Raw genomic sequence first — 23,029 nt, forward strand, 5'->3', positions numbered from 1 at the left:
TGCACATGGCTCACTTTATCTTCTCAAAAGTTGTAATGGGAACCAAGAAGCTTGTCCCAATTTTTTTACTGTTCTGAGTTAGTATACTGAAATTCTGAATTCACTCTAACTGTTGCTACACCTAAAATATTTTTAGATTTATTATTATTTTAAAACATTTGTTATACACCGATGGCTCCATAATGCTGTTCGTTGGAGCTCTTTTGCGTTGTGAAGGAGTTTCTACATCAGGCTGCATATAGGCTCAGAAAACCTACAGGATGGCCATGATTCCCCCCCCCCCCATGCATTTTGTGGATAAAAACTGCTCTCATCCGCCACTACCTAGATGCCACCGTTGGTTCATTCCATCTCAGGATGGTATTGGGGCACAGGTTGGTCCTAGATGTATGGATGACTTTCAGTTGGCAAGGCCTGATGAAATGCTTAGAAGAATGCAGCTCATCACGTCCAGCCTATATGTTTGCCCCTCATAGCTGATACTATTTAGCTATGCTGAATCAAGTGAGTCTACAAAGTAATAAATATCTCTCTGAGGAATGGTGATGTTAGGATTACTTCAAAAGAATTGGATGTCAGACCCCTCCCTGAAGAATGTGCCCCTGGGCCTGAATAACCTAAATAACTACCACTCAGCGGACCGACATTCCGTTCTTGGGTAAGATGCTCAAGTGACTGAAGGCTATGCAGCTTTAGGCAATGGATTGCATCAACCTATTTCAATCTGAATTCAGACAAAGATTTGGGATAGAAACATCCTTGGTTGCCCTGACTGATGATACTCATTAATACTTGTTGATTCTCCAGGCATCAAAAGCTGGCAAGAGGTTCATTAACCAAGATATCCTTTTGCAGAAGCAGGTTGGAAGTAAGGAGCACCATGCACAGTTTGGTTTTAGCATTCTTGAACAATACTTTTCACACAACACAGAAGACAGGCTTTCACGAGTGGAAGACATCTTTAGATCTAACCCTTACTATTTAATACTACCAAGAACCTAAATCCTTTATCAAGGAAGTCTCTTCACTCATTTCACCATATAACTACATTATAGGGTACATCCAAGAAGCCCAACATATCAATTTCTGGATATTTCCATTCCCTTTTTGAGGAAAAAGACTGTGGGAACACTGTGTATTTGAATACTACCACCCTAGCATGCTCCACTGTACATACAGGGAAATCGTTTGTGCAGACAGCTGCTATGACAATTTTGTCTTCCTACCTTTATATTGTTCTTAGCGAAGCAGCCCTTTTTTCTTTCTCCTTCACTTTTCTCTGGCTGTCCCGCCCAGTTGTTTGAAAGTATATTGATAAATGCTAACCGAGCCTTGGAAACTGAGGGGAGAAACTAAAATCCTTCTTTTGTCCTTGCTTTATAATGGCACATGAGAGGATGATGGAAAATCTAAACTAACTGACTGCTTTATTTCACTTTTGAGGGGAAATGGTCAGGCAGAAATCAGGTTTAGGACTTATGAGGTAAACAGGCAACAGAAATGAGGCAACTTTGTATAAAAATGAAACCAGATAATTTGTCACAAACAAGTAACTGTTTCTGTTATTCAGACAGGTATTTAAATCTTGAGGAGAGCGATTTCTTGGCAGTTTCTGCTTAAATACACAAGCACGAACATTCACACAAGTTCCAGTTACCTTCCTTATCCACTGGCTAGGGATCACCCCCATCTTCTAGGAGTTATTTCCTTCAGACTTTAGGGATGGGCTACACTTTCCACTTCCCTAACTCAGGATCCTTCTTGATCCTCTCACAGTCTGCTTTGGTCTCTCACTGTTAACTGTCAGCTCCCAACTCCTAACTGACACTCTCAACTGAAAAATTCCACTTGAATCCCCTGTTACATAAGGTTCTCAGACCAGGTTACAGCATTAACCATTTACTGTCTGTCACAGCTACATTACCACATACACGGTATTTTCTCATGGCAAATGGTAGACCCACTTTAGGAATGCTGAATGTTTTGATGAAGCATGCAGTGATATGAGCTAGAAGATAAAGGAATAATTCAAAGGAATAATTCAATTTGGTAGACAAAGCACACTGCGTGGGTGATCATGTGATTTCAGTTCTTCTTATCTACAAGCCAATTTGTGTTCTTTCCTCTGATCTTAAGAGCAGAGTGTTAAAGCTTCCTCTCAGACTGCTAGAGGTGCCCTTCTCTTCTGGCACACTGACAGTTTTATATGCTCTCGTGACTGTTACCAGCACAAAGCCAGTTTCTAGTTTGACAAGCAATTTTGAATGAAGCAAACAATGAATTTGCTGATCTTAAAATGCTGAAATGTTGAAAGAGGATTTCAGTCTCACTGCAATAAATACAAAGGCAGACGCTGGAACTGTTCCCAGTCTTCCACTCATGAAAATGTCAAACAGGAAAGGTGTCTTTTCATTAAAAAAAAAACAAAAAACATTTTGTCAGCTAAAAACAAAAGCAACTCTACTGTTAAGAGGCTACTGATCCTTCTGTGCCATGACATTAAGTTAATGTAGTATTACACTTTGGATTTAATTCACCCATAGTGATGTCCTGTTCCACATCAAGAGTGACCAGTCTCCACGCTCATCAACTTATTTCACCCATCCTAGAGAAAGATTATGACATCAGTTACAGCATCTTCACCCTCTGGCTATTGAACAGGTTTGCAAGACCACAACTTCTTCCCAAACTGAAAGCTCTCTCTCTAATAGTCATCTGTCCATCAGGAATTTAACTCACCGCTAGCTGCTCTGTATTGGCAAGAGTGCTAAAGGATGCTTTGATGCAGCAGGCATCTCAGATACCGTGGATGATAATTAATTAAAAGAAAAAAGAAAATGTTGACTATCAAATTAAATTATGTATAAGATCAATACACAGCTACAAGCCTTTCGTTTAAGGTGATTTAAGCTCAGAACTGGTGCTGGAATCATGGCATTATCAGGTTACGGAAAACCACTCTGTCAGTTCTTTAATATAAAATTGAAATATCCATTACCAGACATCAAATTTGTCCAGACCCTCCTCTGTGAGCTGTCATTTGGCTATCTGTATAAGGTTTTTGTATTGGGACCCTAAAAATAAAGGTTCTTCCCAGGACACATCCATCAAGTTCTGCTGCTATTCAAAGAGCCCAATTTTATTCTTATTCACTACAGATATGGGACATTTGGTGCTATTCAAATACTGTCATTTATTATTTCCACAGTTCAAATGAATTTCCACTTTTCCTATGGAAATGTAATACCACTGACAAAACCACATATTTCATTTAAAATTCTGAGTTTGCAGTTTAGTACATACTCAAGATGTGTACCTCATAGGACTGTTGTGAGGACAGAAGTGGGAGGTAGTATACACCTCCTTGAACCCTCCTTATACAATAAAATTATATCTGAGAAAAGCACAGGAGCATCTGAACAGGCGAGCAGAAGGATAGGATTTCTCCTCTCCCACCATTCCATTTTGTGATATATGAAGACAGACTTCAGCTTTGGAAGATGAAGCTTTTCAATCCCTTCCAAACTGTTATTTCTATGATTACAGCTAACTGACCCACTCTTATTCTTGAACAATACATTCCATAACAAAATAAATATTTATTATACAATGCCGAAACAAACATGAATTTGTTATATTTTAGTTACATTGGGTATTCCCAGATCATACCTCAACTGCTTTCTATGCAACAATCAGCATTTTAAATACTTAAGATGTAAGCACAATTAAATCTTGTTCCTAACTGAATTTTTCTTTCTGTTGACAAGTATAGGCACCGAAAAATGATGTCCAAAAATAAGAACAAAGCAACCCATCAAGTGGGTAATGGTAATTACATTTTAAAATCCAGTTGGGAGAGGTTAGAGTAATGTCACAGGTATTTGAGAAGAATATGGAAATCAGATAAAAACAGAAACTCAGCTTTAGACCAGGAAGCCTGGATAACTTCTTGTACTTTTGTCTCTCAACACAAATTAATAGTACATATATCCTGTGCAAACATATTACATTAATTACACACCCAATGTATAAGACGTCTTCCGGCAAACATCCACAAAAGCAGTCTTGGCAACTCAATCCTATACTGAAGGGAGCCCTGATTAGTTGCTGCCTCGCTTCCTGAGCAATTTCTAACGTGTGCATGAGAAATTCTAAATGGATGCAAACCTTAACAGTGATTCTGTCATGCTGAAATGAGTAAGGAAGCCTAGTCTATAACATAAGAAGAGCACTGCTAGATCAGACCAATAGTCCATCTAGTCCAGCATCCTGTCTCGCACAGTGGCCAACCAGTTCCTCTGGATGGCCAACAACAGGGCACAGAGGCTGAGGCCTTCCTCTGATGTTGCCTCCTGGCTCTGGAATTCAGAGGATTAGTGCCTCTGAATGTGGAGATTCCAAATTAGTCCCACTAAGGTCATTTAGCCAGTGAATGACAGAATGCATTATATGCTTCACCCACCCTAGCTCCTTAATTACTTCCTGCATATGGAAAGCCAGTACAAAAAATCAAGTGCCAAAGAACCACTTTATACTGCATTTGAAGAAATAAAACCCACTACATTTTTAGGATGTTCCAAGTCTACAAGTACTAAACCAGTGTTATCAGATCTGCAGGACGAATGGGGCAGGTGGTGGCTATATTCTCAGCTCAACAGAAATTAAAGCTGCTTTGCAACTTGCTGGAGCTCAAATGCCTGCGACTAGTAATTGCACAGTAAAAAAGGGAGCTGCCGATTTTCTGACAATTTTAGCTCAAGGCTGGTGCAGCTGCTTTAGGGTTTCTCTCTTTTCAAGCAATTACTATATATTTACACTAAGTAGCTGTTATAAACACAAGCAACTCAGCCAAAAATTCCCTATCGGCATTGGACTGACCAGGCATACCAAATGAATCATAAGATATCAATCATATCACATTGTCAATTTCAACAGACAGTGCTCTGCTGAACATACAACTTCTCAAATGACAGAAACTCTCTTCTAAAACCAAACCTATTTTGGGCTATTTAATAGATATCACTAGAGAACAAACTTCCTAATAGCCCTGTATCTAACAGTTGAAGGTCTTACTTCTGTGTGGGTTAACAAATCCACACAACAGGGCCAGCCACAGCGACAACTGAAGATTTCATGGAAAAATCTGACTCTGAAAAATTGTTTGAAGATTAAAAACAAACAGATGGGAATGAAGACTCTGAGAGATTCCACCAGGATTTAATTTCCATCCCACCATGAATCTGAGACCTAACCAGTCAACAAAACAAGTCAGTTTTCTGGACACCACTGTACTACCACACAAACAACACATAAACACCTTCTTATATCAAAAGGCAAGCTACAACTACATTCACTTACACACTTTCTTTAACCATCATAAGCATACAACAAAGTCGATTGCACTTGCAATATAGTGCTTAGCTGGAGACAATCATTCCAGTTCCTTGGATAGTGAATCACACCGTAAGGATTTACCATCAGGCATTCTTGAGAAAACAATACTCAAGAACCTAAAGGGGGGGGGAACAATCACATACTACAAAAACAGCTGGCAGACACAAGTTCAACAAATCACCAGTGATCTACAGCCCATCCTGGATAATGGAACTTCTTTTTCAAAAGCATTGGATGGTTGGCTTTTCCTTGCTTACAGACTCCCAACTCAAGAACAGCATCTTGCCAACAACAATGGATCATCAAATAAAAATAATATTAATAGGGACACAAACTAAGGGAAAGCCAAATGAGAACTGTCCCCATATCCACTCAGGCAATACTATTAATGTGAAATGTGTTCTACCTAGGGATCATCATCCAATGTGATACAGGCCATCATGTACTGATAATGCCTTACTGCTCTTTACACAGGATCAAGAGCTCATTTCCTACACAAAAGAATAAACCAACACAAATCTGCTATGAAAAATGGTAATATTCAGAAATCAATGGGAGAAAACATTTCACCCTCCCAGGAGAAATGGTTGCTATCTAAAAATCATGCTTCTTCAGCAAAAGGATTTCAAAGGGAGACTCCAGCAGAAAACTGCAATTCATCATAGTCTGATACCATCTCCCAAGGAGTTGGGATTGCTTATTCTTTACAGGTGTTACCCAGATTAACAAACCTAGCAAGACTGTGTTATCACTAATTACTGCTACTGTGAATAGTATCTGTACTTTTCTTGATTACATTAGAATTTTACATAATTATGTCTCATCCTGTATTTCCTGGTCCTTTGGCTTTGCTGTTATATACATGGCTGCCTAGTTAGAACCAACCACATTAATCTGATGAACTGGAAGCTAGTTCACCATTATCTGGTGAAGCGATAAACTACAACCTAGACAGGGGCAAGTACAAGGCCACAGCCAGCTTCTCTTAGGGAGAAACTTTGTTGTAGAAAAATTGCAGGATTTCTATTTTCCCCAGGGGTGAAGCTTAGCTTCAAAGCAATACCATTTTCAGCATAGTCAAGCTGTACCCAAATTAATTCTCAAGTTTTCCAGTACTGACATGGAAAGCAAATATACATTAAGACTCAGTTAATGAATCTTTAAGCAGATCCCATGTATAGCAGTACCTTCTTAGAACTGAGATATCAAAATGTAGTGCAGACATGCTCTTAACAGTTAATCCAAATTACATTGCAGTCATATGTATGCCAGCATTTGAAATAGAAAAATTCAAGTACGAAGGAAAGAAGCGGGTCTATAAACACACAGTAGACATGCACTGAAAAATGCAGTCAATTATGTTTCTCTGTGTTTACCAAAACAACTCCTGCTTCAAGTGTAAATCATTCATTTACTAAGAACTGCTGAAGTCTGCAACAATTGCCCAGGCAGTTGTGGAATTTCCTTCCCTGGTCTTACAGAAACTAAGAACAGCATCTGTCTGGAACTATCTTAAATCTTGGCAATCCTATCGCTGGCCACAGTTTAAACAGATTACCCTTAAGATACCTTTTGTATAACACAGGATAAGTTGGTGCATGTTTATTAAAATACTTGCTTCTTTTATGCAGCATAACAACAACTGGTATTTCCATCAACTCTACAAGATTCTGGAAAAGCCTATCTTGCATTATCACCGATACCCATCAGTACCTTCAGGGCAAGAAATCTAGCCAGTTAAAAGTGTTGTCAATCTATTTAATCATTGCTTCAGCTCTTTCTGATCTTGAAGGGCATTTGTAGTACAGCTTCTTTTTCAGATATTAGTAACAGGACAGAAAGAGTAGAACTAAGGAAGGATAAAAGAGAAACATTAGAGAGAAATGTTAGAAAGAACATAGCTACTTACATTAGATGTAAAGACAAAAGAAAAGGAAAAGAAGATAGTGCACATGAGTGAAGAACTGGGACTGCCAAAAGGATTTCTGGAAAAAAAATCAGAAAAGATCTTTAGGTGTACCTGATCTGAAAATAAATGAGAATACAAATAAGATGAGTGCTTGAACACTCAACAATTCACCGGCAACCACCACCCTTTGCAGAAGCCATTCTTGACTACAAATTCCTTTTCCAATTGTGTCAGCCACTTATTTAGGTACCAGCACTGTTGTACAACCACTGAAGGCAAGAACAGTTCATTAAGCACGCTCTCCACCACCTGACAAGCCAGAGAGAACACAGCCTGCAGGGCAACATTCAGCCCCACAACCCTTGCTTGGCCATTAATCTAACACTCTGGCCAAAGTAAGCTACCTCCCAGCGAATTCAACCTCCTCTAACTCTTGATGTCTTTCATTACCTAGCCACTACTGAAATGGTGAGTGGGACCACAAACTTATGATTCAGAATGATATCAGTGTTAAAAGTAAAATGCTATAGCTTCTCTTTAGGTTTTCAACCATCACTTCAAATACAAATTTTTCTGTTGATAAGTTTTAAAATGATCTGTTTTTGCCTTGTGATGCTACAAGGAAGAGACTGAATAAATTCTATCAAAACTGAGACAGAGCAAAGATTCACAGTTTTACCTGACAGGCTGGTTTTCTGGGCCTGTGTCTTGGAAACCCATCTCCTCCAATTTACAGCGCCGGTACAGCTCATAATGGCGCATGTGAGTCTGCTCTCTCAGATCTTCCATATTTGTACAAATCAGCATCTCACGGAGCTTCACAAAATCACAGTGATTCTCACTTTCCACTAAGAAATGAAAGAAAATGTTTTAAGTGTACCATTGACACTTACATTATTAGGGTTGCCAGCCTCCAGGCGGTGGCTGGAGATCTCCCGCTATTACAACTGATCTCCAGGCAACAGATGTTCGCCTGGAGAAAATGGCCACTTTGGAGGGTGGACTCTATGGCATTATACCCCACTGAAGTCCCTCCCCTCCCCAAACCCCGCCCTCCTCAGTCTCCACCCACAAAATCTCCAGGCATTTCCCAGCTCAGAGCTGGCAACCCTCCATCCACTTGTCTATCTCTCCTAACTCAAGAAGGAAAATGACAAGCATATTTATTTACAACATTGCTATGCTACCTCTACACGCAACCTGCATGAGGTAGCTTACAATGTAAAACTGTTAAAAATTGACAGACTAGTAAAAAAAGCGTGAAAAACAGCATAAAATCCATCTCTGAAGATTATTCCTTTGTCTCTAATGAACTTAAGTCTATACACTTAAGTAACTGGAAATCTGGTCCCACAACAAGATTTATTTACATTTAGCATTACTGTGAGGCACAAACCAGCCAAAAAACTAAGGAGCTGTTTAGAACAGCAAAGCAAGTTGCCATCTGTTCATGGGATCATCCCTTTTGATAAAAGGGATGATTAAGGTACAAGATTTTCATATGAACACTAATTAGTCTGTTCAAGTTTTAACTTCAGGTAGGCTTGACCATGAAAATCATTGCTGAAGAACACTGACTGGAAAACTGACTCACAGCACTATCAGCTCTACTGGTTTCACAAACCACAAAATCCAAAACATTATTTGCTTATCACAAATTTGATAAAAATATGCTGTCTTCATTCAAGAACTTCAAAAAACTATACTTATTAAGGTATTGCAAAATGTAAAGTTAATCAGTTAAGCGGCAGACAGTTAACCGGATAAAGGAACTGTAATCTGTTGACAGCCTAAGGAATCTAATTGTGGATAACTAAGAATACAAGTTCTCATTTACCTTGCACAATGCCCCAAGGATACTGGCGAGCTTTTACTGTTTTGTTTCCAATCTTTATCTCTTCTGTACTCCCCACTACAGCAAATGGCAAATGTCCCTAAGAAACATGAGCTAATAAATATGTATTTCTGGTAACCAGAATAATGAAATAAAAAGTTCCAAAATATAATATATACCCTAATTACTATCTAAAAATAGTGTAATATATGTACTGTCGAGTTTTTCAAAGAATTCTGGGGTACCATTTGAAAAAATATCCAGAAAAAGGGAAAAAAATCTACTTTCCTATTCCTCTAGGTATAGATAAGGCAGCCTTGATATTTTGTGTAATGCTAGGTCAGTTTTCTGATTTTTCTTTCTTAACTGAGAAATAGCTCCCTATCTTCACATGAAATTGGAAAAGCAAGAAAATTCTCATCTTGCTTGTTTATATATACAGGCTTTAAACTGAAAGTCAAACTTATCAATCAACTTAAACAAGTTGTGGGGCAAGTGTGGAACACCCCACATATAGAAGACTGTACCAGTCAAACTAATCACTCCTTTGTGGCATTTATATCCTAAAGTCCTACAAATGGAGATCTTCTCCAAAGGCTGCTTTGTTAACTGTCTCCCTCAACCAGTAAGCTATAGTCCCATGAGTTGGATCTTTTGCCACATTCTACAGGCATCCAGTATAACTTTCTTCAATCACTAGTGGTAGAGATCTAGGGTCCCTGGCCCTGCCCTCTTGCTTGGGGCTTTTCCCATAAGCATGATCTGACCACAAGTCATATCCCCAAAACCACTAGGCTTCAGACCAGGAGGAAGTCTGTAAAGCACTCATGCCCTCTTCCTTCTGCTGGCCTCTGTCCTGAGCAGCCTGGAGTGGGTAGCCAGTCCAGTCCAGCCTGGCTTCCTCCCAGCCTGTTTTAAGCTCTGCAAACTCTCTGCCCATTCACATATTGCCACAAGACTACCAGTTCTCACAAGACATTAGGAGCTCCCACAAACCTGACTGCAGCTGGGTCACATGTGCCATGCGTGCTTCCTGACCACCCAGCCTCAAAATGTAGGTGCTGTTGGGTTGGCTTCTCCACCTCCCACAGCAGCCACCAGTCAAGGGCAGGGAAGCGACTAGATCTTTGTTCCTGTGTTCCTAATAATTGATGTCTTACTCATTAGAACTTCAGAGCCCTTTACATACCTGTCTTGTGTGGATTCCTTTTCTGGAGGACATAAACTTGGAAGAAACAATTCATAGGGCATACGAAAACAAGACTTAATATTCATATGAATCCTGGGACAGCTCTGAGCTCTTCATATTAATTTGCTAACTTTCGATTCTTTTTACGATTGATGCTTTTATTGTGTGTGCATGTGTGAGTTTATAATGTTTTATTAATATTGTAAGCCATTTTGAGTTCCACAAGGGAGAAAGGCAGCTAATAAATCTTTTAAATAAATAAATATCCTTCAAAAAATAAAAAAACCCTAACATCGTATCAACTGAAGGTGCTCTACTGATGGCAATACACTAAGAGGACAGACCAGCATAAACCCCTTAAGAGGAACTCTTGCTGAATTTTTAAAATGAGCATTCGGTTCAGATGTCTCAGAAGAAACTAATAAACCATGGGAGGATTCTTTAGGGCTACAGGCTTCAGAAGGCAATCCAAACATCTCTCCTTAAATCAGGGAAGCACAGACTATACTAATAAACTGCCTGCTGTCTATGACATCTCCAACAGATATCTAGGACTGAATTATATGACTCAATTTTATATGAAGTTTTATAAAGCATCAAGGACCACTGGAACAGCATCTTGTTAAACTTTTCCTTAATCAGATGATACAAATTTAGAAGAAGAACACACTGGATTTATACCCTGCCCTTCACTACCCGAAGAAGTCTCAGAGCGGCTTACAATCCCTTTCCCTTCCCCTCCCCACAACAGACACCCTGTGAGGTAGGTGGGGCTGAGAGAGCTCTCCCAAGAACTGCCCTTGAGAGAACAGCTCTGAAAGAACTTGTGACTGACTCATCACACCAGCAGCTACATGTGGAGGAGGGGGGAATCAAACCTGGTTCTCCCAGGTTACAGTCAGCGCTCCTAACCACTACACCAAACTGGCTTAGAAAGACTTGTAGATTTCTACTAGCTTCCTGTAGCAGATGTATCTATTTTTTCCATTTCTTATGAACATTTCCAGAGTACCTTTCAACTATAATAAGATTTCAGTGACATTAACTTTCATTACAAATCCTAAAGGAAAATTGTTTCTCCAACCATTTCCCTAACAACATTTCAGATTTGAATGAACTGAAATAACAGGGGTCTAAACTCCCCAATTATGTCTTCTACTTATTTCTGCGATAAGACCATGTCCCCATCAAGAAAGTTCTCTAGATTAATAAAACCAATACAGCTGGACTTGTTCCCCCCATAAAACCAAATATCATCACAATTAATTAATTATAAAACAAACAATTTAACAGGGAAAGTCCTGAAGTATATATTTATGTTTTACAAAACAATTAATGAAAAGAAAACTGAAGACATCTGACAGATATTTCTTAATCTCTTTCTTGAAACCAAATTAAATTTCCAAAAGTCTAATTTAAAATCTCTTGATGATCTCATTTCATAGTATTATCTACTTGCGACCAATCTTTTATAGGTGGCAATCTTACTACCTGATAGTAATTCGGTTTTGGAAAGGCTATTTTAAAAGGTCAAACACAACAGCTGTAATAAATGCTAGCATTTATACAGCTTAGAGGAACCCCAAATGATCAGCACAGTAATGCCAAACAGTGAAACATTTACATATATTTTGAAGACCCCCTGACCAGGATAGCACAGGCTAGCCTGAAGTTAAGCAAGGTCAGCCCTAGCTAGTATTTGGATGGGAGACCTCCAAGGAATACCAGGGTCATGACGCAGAGGCAATGGCAAATCACCTCTGAACGTCTCTTGCATTGAAAACCCCATGGGGTTGCCATAAGTCAGCTGTGACTTGATGGCACTTTTCACCACCATCATTCTGAAGATGTGCAAGTTCAATCAAGTACTTACATTCATGGTGGCATTGATCTTAGCAATGCCCTCATCATCTGTTGGAAACTGATATATCTGGACTCCATTACTGACCAGTTCACTCATTATTTTGATCTTAAACTTCTGCAGTTCGGATTTAGAAAGTGCATCGGCTTTCGCTATAACTGGAATAATATTCACCTATTAAAGACACAAGACATTTACAGCATTGTAATTTTTCTAAACACTTTAGGTACAACAGTTCTCACTACTTACATGAGTATTTTAACTGTTTTATATGTATTTAACTGTTTTTTAAAACTCTTTTTAAAGTTCTTTTAAAGAAGTGGGTTTGGGAGGGGTGATAATTTTAATAGTTTCATAGTAATTTTACCGTGTATGTTTTAAATTGTTAGCTGGCAGGATACACATTTTGTAAATAAACAATAAAGAGGCAAGCTGCTTTTTAAATAGCAATGTACCTATTAAGCAGTGTGAGAAAAGAGAAACAAATAGAAGAAAACCCACTGTGCATGTGGCTTCCATTCAGGTATATAACTTATTTTAACACTGGCCTATATTAATATCATATTAATAAGAAGATTTTTAGTACAGTTTTAAAAGCAGAACAGGCAATATTTCAGTGTTAATTCTATCCAAACTGTGCTATCATTAGCAATTAAAGACAAGTCACATTTCTGCAAGAAGCTGTTGTTGTGCCCTCTTAATTTACAATGCAAACGTATTACAACACACCACCTCTGCAAAATGGACAATGTCTTCAAGCTCCTACAGACCTTTCTGGAATACCTCTAAATATTCAATATGGGGTTGCATAGTGTGGAAAGCTAGCTTTCTTGTCTCTCTGCCATTCAGTTCAACAATTTATTGTTATTTGTAATATAATGCCCATTTTGTAATCTTTCCATACTCGTAGATGTTTTTTTTGTAAGCAGCCACAAAAAGGTCAAACATTAAATCTAAATCTTCCATATCTATTTTTATACTGGGTTTCTAGCTAGCCAGCAGGGCTCTTTATGACACCATATCTTTTACATAGGAATGTCTCTAGTTATGCCACATGAGAAATTCAAGTTATGGAGGTTGGTTGGCATCGTGTGAATGGGTGGAGGTGAGGGAGGGACTGGAAGGGGCCATGCCATCCTAATCCTCCAGCCATGACCTCTCCCTGCTTTTCCGCTCACTAAGCATTTTGTTGCAATCTGGACTAATAAAACAGGTTCTCGTGTGATTTTTTTTAACAGTAGCAAAAACACAACAAATTATCAAAACCTATGTGGTTTGTCAAATGAGCTACTGCTTTCAATTTCACCTACTATTTTTAATACAAAATTGTACACTGATTAAAATAATTTGTACTTTTTTTAGAACACAGATTTGTCTGAGACTTAAAGGCAGCCTGTCACAAAAGGAAGGCACCATTGCTCTGTCTCTCTCATTAATTATTCCATAGGTTTAAGTAAACACTTATTTCTCTACAATAGTATTAGCTTGCTCTCAGTGATTAAATACTGATTAAAACTGCCATACATAAGGTTACAAGGTTATTTATAGTGTGGCTTATCTACAGCAGAAAATTAAACTGCGCATCTCAACACATCAAGACATAACTCCATAAAACAGATGTATTTACTGTGCTACTGGTTACCTATTAGATCTTGCTAGAGCCTACCGTGTTTCCCCGAAAATAAGACACTGTCTTATATTTATTTTTCCTAAAGACACACTAGGGCTTATACCACAAATGCATAGAAATCCTGCTAGGGCTTATTTTTGGGGTAGGTCTTATTTTCGGGGAAACAGGGTATATGATCACTGAAGGGCTTTATGATCTGCCAACCAACATCTTCTGGTGGTCCCCATCCCCAGGCACGTCCGTCTTGCCTTGACTAGGGCCAGGGCCTTCTCAGCCCTGGCCCCTACCTAGTGGAATGAGCTCTATATGAGATCAGGGCCCTGCAGGACCTTTTACAGTTCCGCAGGGCCTGCAAGATGGAGCTTTTCCACTAGGCTTTTAGTAAGGGCAGTGGGTGGCCCTCCCCTCTCTATTGGGCCTCTCCTCAGTGGGTCAGATCTATATTATCATCTAAGAACCCAAAACTCAAAATAAACTGCATCTATGAGGCTTTGAGGAGCTGCGGTGGCTCAAGTGGTTAAGACGCTGAACTGCAGGCTGTGGAAGGTCAGTAGTTCAGCAGTTCGAGACCCGGGTGCCGCATGACGGAGTGAGCTCCCGTCTCTAGTTTCAGCTCCTGCCAACCTAGCAGTTCGAAAGCAAGAAATTGCAAGTAGATAAATAGGTACCACTTCCGTGGGAAGGTAACAGCGTTCCGTGCGCCTTGGGTGTTTAGTCATGCCGGCCACATGACCACGGAAACGTCTTTGGACAGTGCTGGCTCTTCGGCTTTGAAACGGAGAGTCGGATTCGACTGGCTTTCGAGCAAGGGAATCTTTACCTTTACGAGGCTTTGACCATGATCTGTACCATAGGAATGTTGTTGTATCTTATTGTTTTTTGTGGGTTTTGGGGGGAAAAACCAACCAGGCAATTTATTGCTTAAATGGGTGAGAGCCCCAAGAACAGTGCAGTAACTGAAGCCAGACATGTATAATGTGCAAACAAAGCAAAATACAGCAGGTATTTTATTGAAAGTTTTAATTGTTTTTAAGTATTTGCATATTGTATATTGGTTATCGTGTGTAATGGAACCTGCTCTGAGCCTGCTATGCGGGGAGGGCAGGATACAAATCCAATAAACAAACAACAAACAAACAGTACATTTCTGGAGTTAACTTCTAACTGGTTCAATATCGCATAACCCTCAATGAGACAATAAACCAGAGATGGGGCTGTACCACCTGGCTGCAGCTAGGGGCTTGTGCTAATAAGGACTCCTCCATACAACAACAAATCTTTGCACACAGAAAAATGAGATGTCGGTAGGAAGAGTTTTAGCCAAGCATTTTCACTGACATGCCAAATTTTTATGTACTGGGAATTTTGGGAGAGTCAGCATCATATAAGCAATTATAACCTTGGATGTGAGCTTTCAGCTGCAGTCTGACGCAGGTTTCTTGTCTCAGTGAGAACTACGCTACAGTGAACAGTCAAAAAGGCTGAATCCAAACAGGTCTGGGGCAAAAATGACTGGCAAACAAATTAGGGGTTAATCTTGCTCAGATTATTGCCCTAGAGTTGTAATTACATATATTTAGGATCATTAATTAATGGTAATAAAAGTGCAGCTTTAGAAAATTCATCGCTTTACATAGAACTAGCTGGAGCACTATGATTTATTATTTTAAAACACATGCAACTCTGTCCTTAAAATTAAATTTTCACTCCCTCTAAGGAGTACTTGCTTTAGTTAATGATATTTGATCTTAAAAGTATGATATGCAGTTACTTTAATTAGCATTGGACATCTCGTACTATGAGATGACAGCAGAAAAAAATGCTGAAGTAAATGCTACAGCTCTGCCCAGAACAGCTACAACATTTAGTAAACCATTAGAAATCAAAAATAAATAAATACGCTGGAAGTAGTCGAACAATGTTTGAGTCCACTGTACATGCACACAGAATCTCGAACCTTGAATAAAACTCTGTTGGTCTTAAAGGTGCCACTGGACCAAACTTTGTTCTGCTGCTTCAGACCAACACGGCTGCCCCACCTGGATCTAAGCTGGAAGTAGACATAGGTCAACAGAGAGATCTGTGAAGGGCCACACACACACACACACACACACACACACACTCTATATCTATCTATCTATCTCTATCTCTATCTCTCCATCTATCCATCCATCTATATCTATCTATATCTATCAATCTATATCTATCTATATCTATCTATCCATCTATATCTATCTATATCTATATCTATATATATCTATATCTATGTGTGTGTGTGTATATATATATATGCGCATGCACAGGAGCAGGGCTGTCTCATGGTTAGCAATGGCATATAAAGCACCCCATGTGCTAACAGAGGTCTACCTGCCATAGGCTGCAAAAAAAAAAAAAGAGTTCAACACACCCATTGGGTCTCATTGGCAGTCATAACCTCAAATGTGGATCAGATAATATGACAACCCACAACAGGGCTTCACTTAGAATACACAACAAGACAGCAAGTCATACATTCTGTCGAATGTAGCCCCCTTAAATTAATCCATTTTTCATTAGGCTGTATTGATGCAGCCTCCCACCACACAGAGAGATTGTAAATCTTTAGAAATGTAATCAAATAACAAAAGATCTCTTGTCTGAAGCAGAAACTCTGAGAAATTAATTTAAATTCCGAAAGCCATTAAAACTGTTTTAATTTTATCTGATTATAAAGGTCACATACTTAAAAGCAAACAGTTAACAGTAGACTTTGCCAACAGCTGGCATTGCCAGTAAGCAACACGTTGTTTAGGTCACAGATATGCAGTTCGTTGGTACCAGCTAGTTCCATTTCTTTTCTTACAGCTGCCTCACTGAATATGAAGTGCAATTGTATTAAGCTACCACACAAACTGGACAGTATAAATAATGAATGATTGTCATTGTCTTTCACTACAGTGCATCTTTGCAACATCTGGTATGGGGGATGCTATCAGCTCACTAGCATGTCGAAAGGCAGTTTATATAGTTGTTCACAGCTATTTTGATAATTTATACAATTTAAGAAAACATTTTTATTTGACCTGCCATACATTCCTAAGCATGTATACTCAGAAGGAAGTCTCAATTAGTTTAATGGGACTTACTCTCTAGTAAGCGTGATGTCAGGGTGTGTGGCCTTCTGTCACTTCCGGTGATGTCAGGGGGCGTGGCATATGCAAATAAGTTATGCTAATGAGTTATGCTAATGAGCTCCGGCAGCTCTTTTTCTACAACAAGACCCCTGCTAGTAAGTGTGCTTAAGACTGCAGCCAGAGATATGACTTTCAGATTACCTATGTGTCTGTAGTGAAGTATTAGTATGAGGAGGACATATCCTTAAAAGGCAGACATACATCTAGGATATAAATATTCCTAGATTATTGGTACTGTGATTGTGAAGGCACTGAAGGAAAAGCTAGTCTTTCTCCATACCAGATGTAATTATTATCTTTTTTGCTATTTCTCTAACTTTTAAAATTTTATTAAACAATTCAAAACAATGAAACCACAAAAAGAAATGTAACATTATACAAATAACATAAAGAAATTGATGTTCCACTGTACAATTACAAATAGAACCATACCACAATTACCCATTAGAACCTAAAAATGTTCCAGCTTTAATCCAACCAGATCCTAACCAACCTCAACAATCTATAAAGAGCCTTGTTACGCTTTTAATCTCTGCTGTATTGGACTGAATCCAGTTACGGACTGAACACCATCATTGATCAGCACTTTCTACATTTTTTTAGAGCTGCAAGTCTGATCAAGATCTCTAGTTCAAACCCCATTGCACTGTTCACTGGATGTCCCAACCTGTTGATCGTATTTGACTTACACTATGTAATCTGCCTTGAGTCCCAGTGCAAAAGGCAGAGTATAAACAATGTAAATAAATAAATCACCCAATTATACAGCTCTGTTCATAATAACAGATTCAAAGTGACCAACTGCATTTAAAAAAACTTTGGATAAAGGACAGCTTACTCAACTTCACCTTTATGATCTGCAATGTTCATTTTTACTGAAACTTTCTTTCAGTCTTACCAGTAACACGATACATCACAAAACTACTAATTGTAGGTAAAATGTCATGCTGATGCTACTATCTTTTAAAAGATCCTGTGTGAAGAGTAAGAGACAAAGCTGTAACAGTGAAGTTCAACTAGTTTTGCTAAATCCAGGTGGGTAGCCATGTTGGTCTGAAGTAGCAGAACAAAGTTTGAATCCAATGGCACCTTTAAGATGAACAAAGTTTTATTCAAGGTATGAACTTCCTCAGATACAATGAAATGGAATTTACTAGTCCGTACATGATAAAAGTCATTAAAAATCTTACCTTGCTATCAAGATTTTTCATGGTTAATAAATCCAGAGTTTTAAGTGAATGCCCTGTGGGAGAAATGCAGTAAAGGCACACATGGATGCGAGTGTCGTGGTAATTATATAAGGAGCGTTTAATTTTCAGCTCTTCCTGGAGATAGGCTTCAAACTGTGCATCTATATAATCCACTATCGGCTGATAGCTGGGAGGAGAAAAGATAGCATTAAAGCAGGTAAAGGGTTTCATTCACATTAACTGTTATACACAAGCTACCAGATGGTCAGAAAATAACAATAGGATAAGATCAATCTTATTTTTAAGGAATTATTATCACTCAATCAAAAAACTATAAAGTGTACCAATGACCTGCTTGATTAGAATATTGTTATCACAAGTTTAACGTTTTCATAGGGATTCGCACTTATGAGTTCAAAGGGTGCTTTAGCTTCGTTCATAGTAGTAACTAGGCATCATTAACTTTCATGGGATTGGGCTAATTGTTTGGAAGTTAATTACTTCCAAGAAAATGGCCAGAATTCAAAAAAATTGTTCTGGCCCCACAAACAAGTTTTTTTCTTCAAACGGCCAACTGTCCCATGACCAACTCCTTTAAATGAGGGATATTTCAAACTCAGATTCCGATAGGGCATGTGGATTCAATGAAAACACTCAGAAATTTCACTGAGCACGTGCAAGCCTTTGAGCAAGCTTGGCGGGGCTCTTTTTCAGGTACTGGCGGGAGTTTCATAGAGCAAAACAAAAAATTGACTAATATAATGAGCATACAGATCAACAAATATGACCAATCTTAATAAGAAACAAACAATGGAAAACCTAACACAGCTTGTATAATTGTTAATGAAGGCTGCAAACAGATGAGCATTAATTCAGCAGTGGGTCCACTGTGGAAGCTTTCTCACTGTAGCTGCAGCATATAAAAAGTCTAAATGCTGAGAATTAGGCTTGAAGAACTTCCTTTGAGAAAGGAAGCCAGGTTGGAACACAGCTGCCTGGGTGGCCCTTGTATCAGCCACAAAGGAACTGCCTCCCTTTTCCAAGCCATGTTGTGTACCAACTGGCTGGCTTTTTTTAATCAGTCAAGAAGCTGCCTTAAAGAACTTGGGGAAAAAGTGTCCAGTGCACTTAATCAGATTAACCAGGCAGATACTTGAGAGGGATGGAGAAGGTCCAAGCATCAGTGGCATACTGCAGGTGGCATACTGGCATCTCTAGCTGAAAGGATCAGGTAGTAGGTGATGTGAAAAACATCTAAGACCTTGGAGAGGTGCTGCCTGTTCACTTAGACAATACTGACTTTGATGGATCAATATAAGGCAACTTCATGTGTACTTTGGAAAGGGGAAAAAATACCTAAAACAAAGCTGCCTGCCTGTTGCCTTTCCTCCATTTTTCAGTCACTTTGAAGTCAGGGATACATGTTTGTACAGGAGCAAAGGTGAGAAAAAGTAGAACCTGCTGCACAACAAGAAACACACTCTCACTCTGGTTTACAGGTATCTCTACAAAAACTGAACATCAATATCCGTATCAATATCACTACAAGACATAAAATGTCAGAACTTTGACGGCATTTCACTGTGTAATTTCAGATGCAATTATCTGAGCAAGGAGATACTAACCTATCATCTTTGTTTATCTGGTCACCAAATCCAATTGTTCTTATAATGGTCAACTTCAACCGAACATTGCTTTCCTGAAGCTCATATGTCTGAGCTTTAAGTCTTACGTTCGGCTGAAAGTGTGTTGACATGCGGTCATCAAAACTTGTATTAAACAAACTATCAATCAAGGTTGATTTTCCAAGTCCTGTCTCACCTAAAATTACAGAAATTAAAATGTGGATTTACATCACAAAATAATCATGCAAACTGCACTCTATCCTAACGAAAATGACTGTATTTCTCCCGTTAGAAAATAATGCATCATTTACTGTAACTTAGGGCCAAACTACAGCTGCCAGTAGCTCATATTTCTCCCTTTTCCCTTATTAACCATGACTCTTCTGAACCTCAGAGCTGCCCATAAGTTCATGTATCAGTCTGCACACACGCAAACACCCAAATTTATACTTCTACTTCTCTTTCCCCTTCAGTTTCACTTCAGCCCTATTCTCCTCACTACATGGGAAAAGCAGCCAACCTTCAGTGATTCACAGCAGATTGGTCAACATCAAGAACAAGTTATGAACCCACTGTAAAACAATTCTACTCTAGAAGAAACCAACTCTGCTAGAAAGTTTCTCCTTTTTTCACATCACATAGATCTTGGGAACAGCTTATCACAACAAAATAGCTCCACCGGCTATTTCTTGTATTCAGAATGTTAAATTTCCTAAATAAATAAGGGATGGGATAAAGCTGGTATTGCTCAGCTCTGGTCCTGAAGGCCACTTGGTGAGTGGGCACAGTATGATTGGCACATCTGATGGGGCATCTGATTGGCATCTTCTGCAAATCTCTAAGGCTTGAATGTTTCCTTGAAGTTCTGGTTTAACTCCCTTCAGCCTCAACTAAGCATTGTATCTGCATGGATACTGGCTGCTTAGAAAGACAACCTAAATTTATGGCCACAGTTAGAGCCACCTACACGATACATTCTCAAACACAGGGCTACCAACTGCGTCATATAAAACCTAATGTCATGTGGAACTGGGAATCCATGATGAGACTCCTAATGTATTATTTATCTGCAGAAGTCTAGGGAAGCAGCTATGGATTGGAGCTGTAATACTGCACAATACCGATACTTGATTTTTCTCCCTACTGGGCCTTAAAGCAGTCTGGGTTCATACAAATCCCTCCCCTCTTTCATCCTGGCCCTAAACCATATCAGCCATGCCCCACCCCACTCCCTCTACTTTTTTGTGGTTAGATTACACATGAGGGAATACAGTAAGATTCCTAAAATCACATTATTCTGGGCCAAAAAAAATGAATTTTTTTAAAGAACTCTTGTGTATATTTTTCTGACTTCACTTAGCCCTGACAAGCATTCTACCCAAAGTAGAAGCTTTGTATAAAAAGAAATGGACCAACATCTCCATTAATTAAATTAAACATGATAATCATAAAGTACTTCATGTTAAAATACATGATGTACATCCACATATTTCAAACAAGGCTGGAAACCATATGAATAAATGAGGAATATGATAGATTATCACTCATTTGCTGCTAACCATAATGTAGCAGTAACCAATAAAAAGGTAATCAAAAACTGATTGTGCAGACAGCGTGAAATAATTATAAATTACGATGTCACTTGACTATCTTGCAGTCAATATCTAACAGAAGGTGGTAATAACTTTATCATGTATCACCACTATAAACTTTATAACAAGACAATTTGTTTTATAACTCACATTGCTACAACCATGGAAAGGTTACTCACCGATACAGAGAATATTGAAGCAGAAACCCTGATGGATTGATTTGTTAACCAATTGATCTGGTAAACTATCAAAACCAACATGACCAGATAAGGATAAGGTACGACAATTCTGCTGCAGAAAAGGAATAAGGGGAAATGGTATAGGAATACAGGGCTGTAAGACTGACAAAAAAAAAAGTCACTAGCAGAGTCAGTGCCAAGTCTAGGCAAGAGAACGCCCAACATTTTAACAGCTTGTATTTGGATTAATTTGTTTCATCTAAACAAAATTCACTGTGGACAGATAATCTACCCAGATGATGAAGAAAGCATCCACACTTACTCAGAATTATGAGGTCAAAGCATTTAGGCTTCTTCCAACACAGCAGGTATTTTCAACTTGCTGAGTTCCAAGACTAATTGGTGGTGGAAAGTGCCATCATATCACAGCTGACTTATGGCGAGCCCATAGGATTTTCAAGGCAAGAGACAAGGTGGTTTGCTATTGCCTGTCTCTGCATCATGACCTTGATGTTCCTTGGAGATCTCCCATCCAAATACTAGCCAACTCTGCTTAGCTTCTGAGATCGGGCTAATCTGGGCTATCCAGGTCATGGTTCCAGCACTAATTACCCAAGGACAACTTATACCATGGTGTAGGTACCTTAGATGCTTACAGGCAGGCTTATTAGATTGGTATACACCACTGCAGCTTCCTGCCCTTCATTTTTCCATCCTTCAGACCCCATTTTTTTGCTAAATCCCCTTTATTTTTCTACCCCTTCAGGATCCTCACCTTCAGGATACTTCCTTTTTCCAGACCTTTCTCCCTCTCTAATCTTATACACTCTTTTTCTGTCTCTTTGTCACTCAGGCTCTTCCCTCTTCCTCATAACATAGACTGCATTCAGATGTCACAAACAAATCACTATTTGTTTACATGAGAACAAGCCAGAAATTCTTGGGCTCATCATGCCTACATGCTCTCCTTTCTTCTACCTTATACATCACAACAAGGTTAAACTTCCTTGTTTATGAGGTCTTCAATTTAATTTGTTGCAATATCTGGATTTGGCAACAAACCATTGTTTGTGCTTCTTTGCCAACAAGCTGTGATTTTAAAACATGGTTCAAAGACGTTTGCAAACAAGAAACAAACTGTGATTTGTTAACATTTATTATATGTACTTAACCACTGTCTTTCCACAGTTAGAGCTCAAGTCCATATTATAGGGTTCCTTGGAGGTTTCCCATCCAAGCACTGAAAAGATAAGCAACTGCTGAGCTTCAGCAATGCTGAACTGCTGGAAAACATGCCCTCCAGCCACATGGTGGTCCTCTATCTGGACATCACAACAAGTTGCTGTTAGACTGAAGGATTCCTAAACTAGGAAATACTTAATCTGAGGCTGCGGTCACACGGAACATTAGCCACCCTAGTCAGACGGAAGACATGCGGAGTTTCCGGACGCGA

At 39.0% G+C, this 23,029-nt stretch overlaps 1 protein-coding gene across 3 annotated transcripts in view; it reads right to left on the reverse strand.

Moving 5' to 3' along the window:
- Window positions 1-23,029, reverse strand: part of SEPT10 (septin 10) — a 47,907-nt gene that overhangs the window by 10,279 nt on the left and 14,599 nt on the right. For 2 of the 3 annotated variants that reach the window (XM_015420892.1, XM_015420894.1), the window contains exons 3-8: window positions 21,577-21,688; window positions 19,806-20,001; window positions 18,181-18,367; window positions 12,200-12,361; window positions 9,141-9,237; window positions 7,983-8,151 (exon numbers count right to left, since the gene is read on the reverse strand). In XM_015420892.1, the coding sequence (XP_015276378.1) occupies window positions 7,983-8,151; window positions 9,141-9,237; window positions 12,200-12,361; window positions 18,181-18,367; window positions 19,806-20,001; window positions 21,577-21,688 (923 nt within the window). The remainder of the gene's footprint in view (window positions 1-7,982; window positions 8,152-9,140; window positions 9,238-12,199; window positions 12,362-18,180; window positions 18,368-19,805; window positions 20,002-21,576; window positions 21,689-23,029) is intronic. The other variant, XM_015420893.1, reaches the window with a different exon arrangement.

Source organism: Gekko japonicus, unplaced genomic scaffold (assembly GCF_001447785.1).
Source record: "Gekko japonicus isolate JY-2015 unplaced genomic scaffold, Gekko_japonicus_V1.1 scaffold2540, whole genome shotgun sequence".
NCBI lineage: Eukaryota > Metazoa > Chordata > Lepidosauria > Squamata > Gekkonidae > Gekko > Gekko japonicus.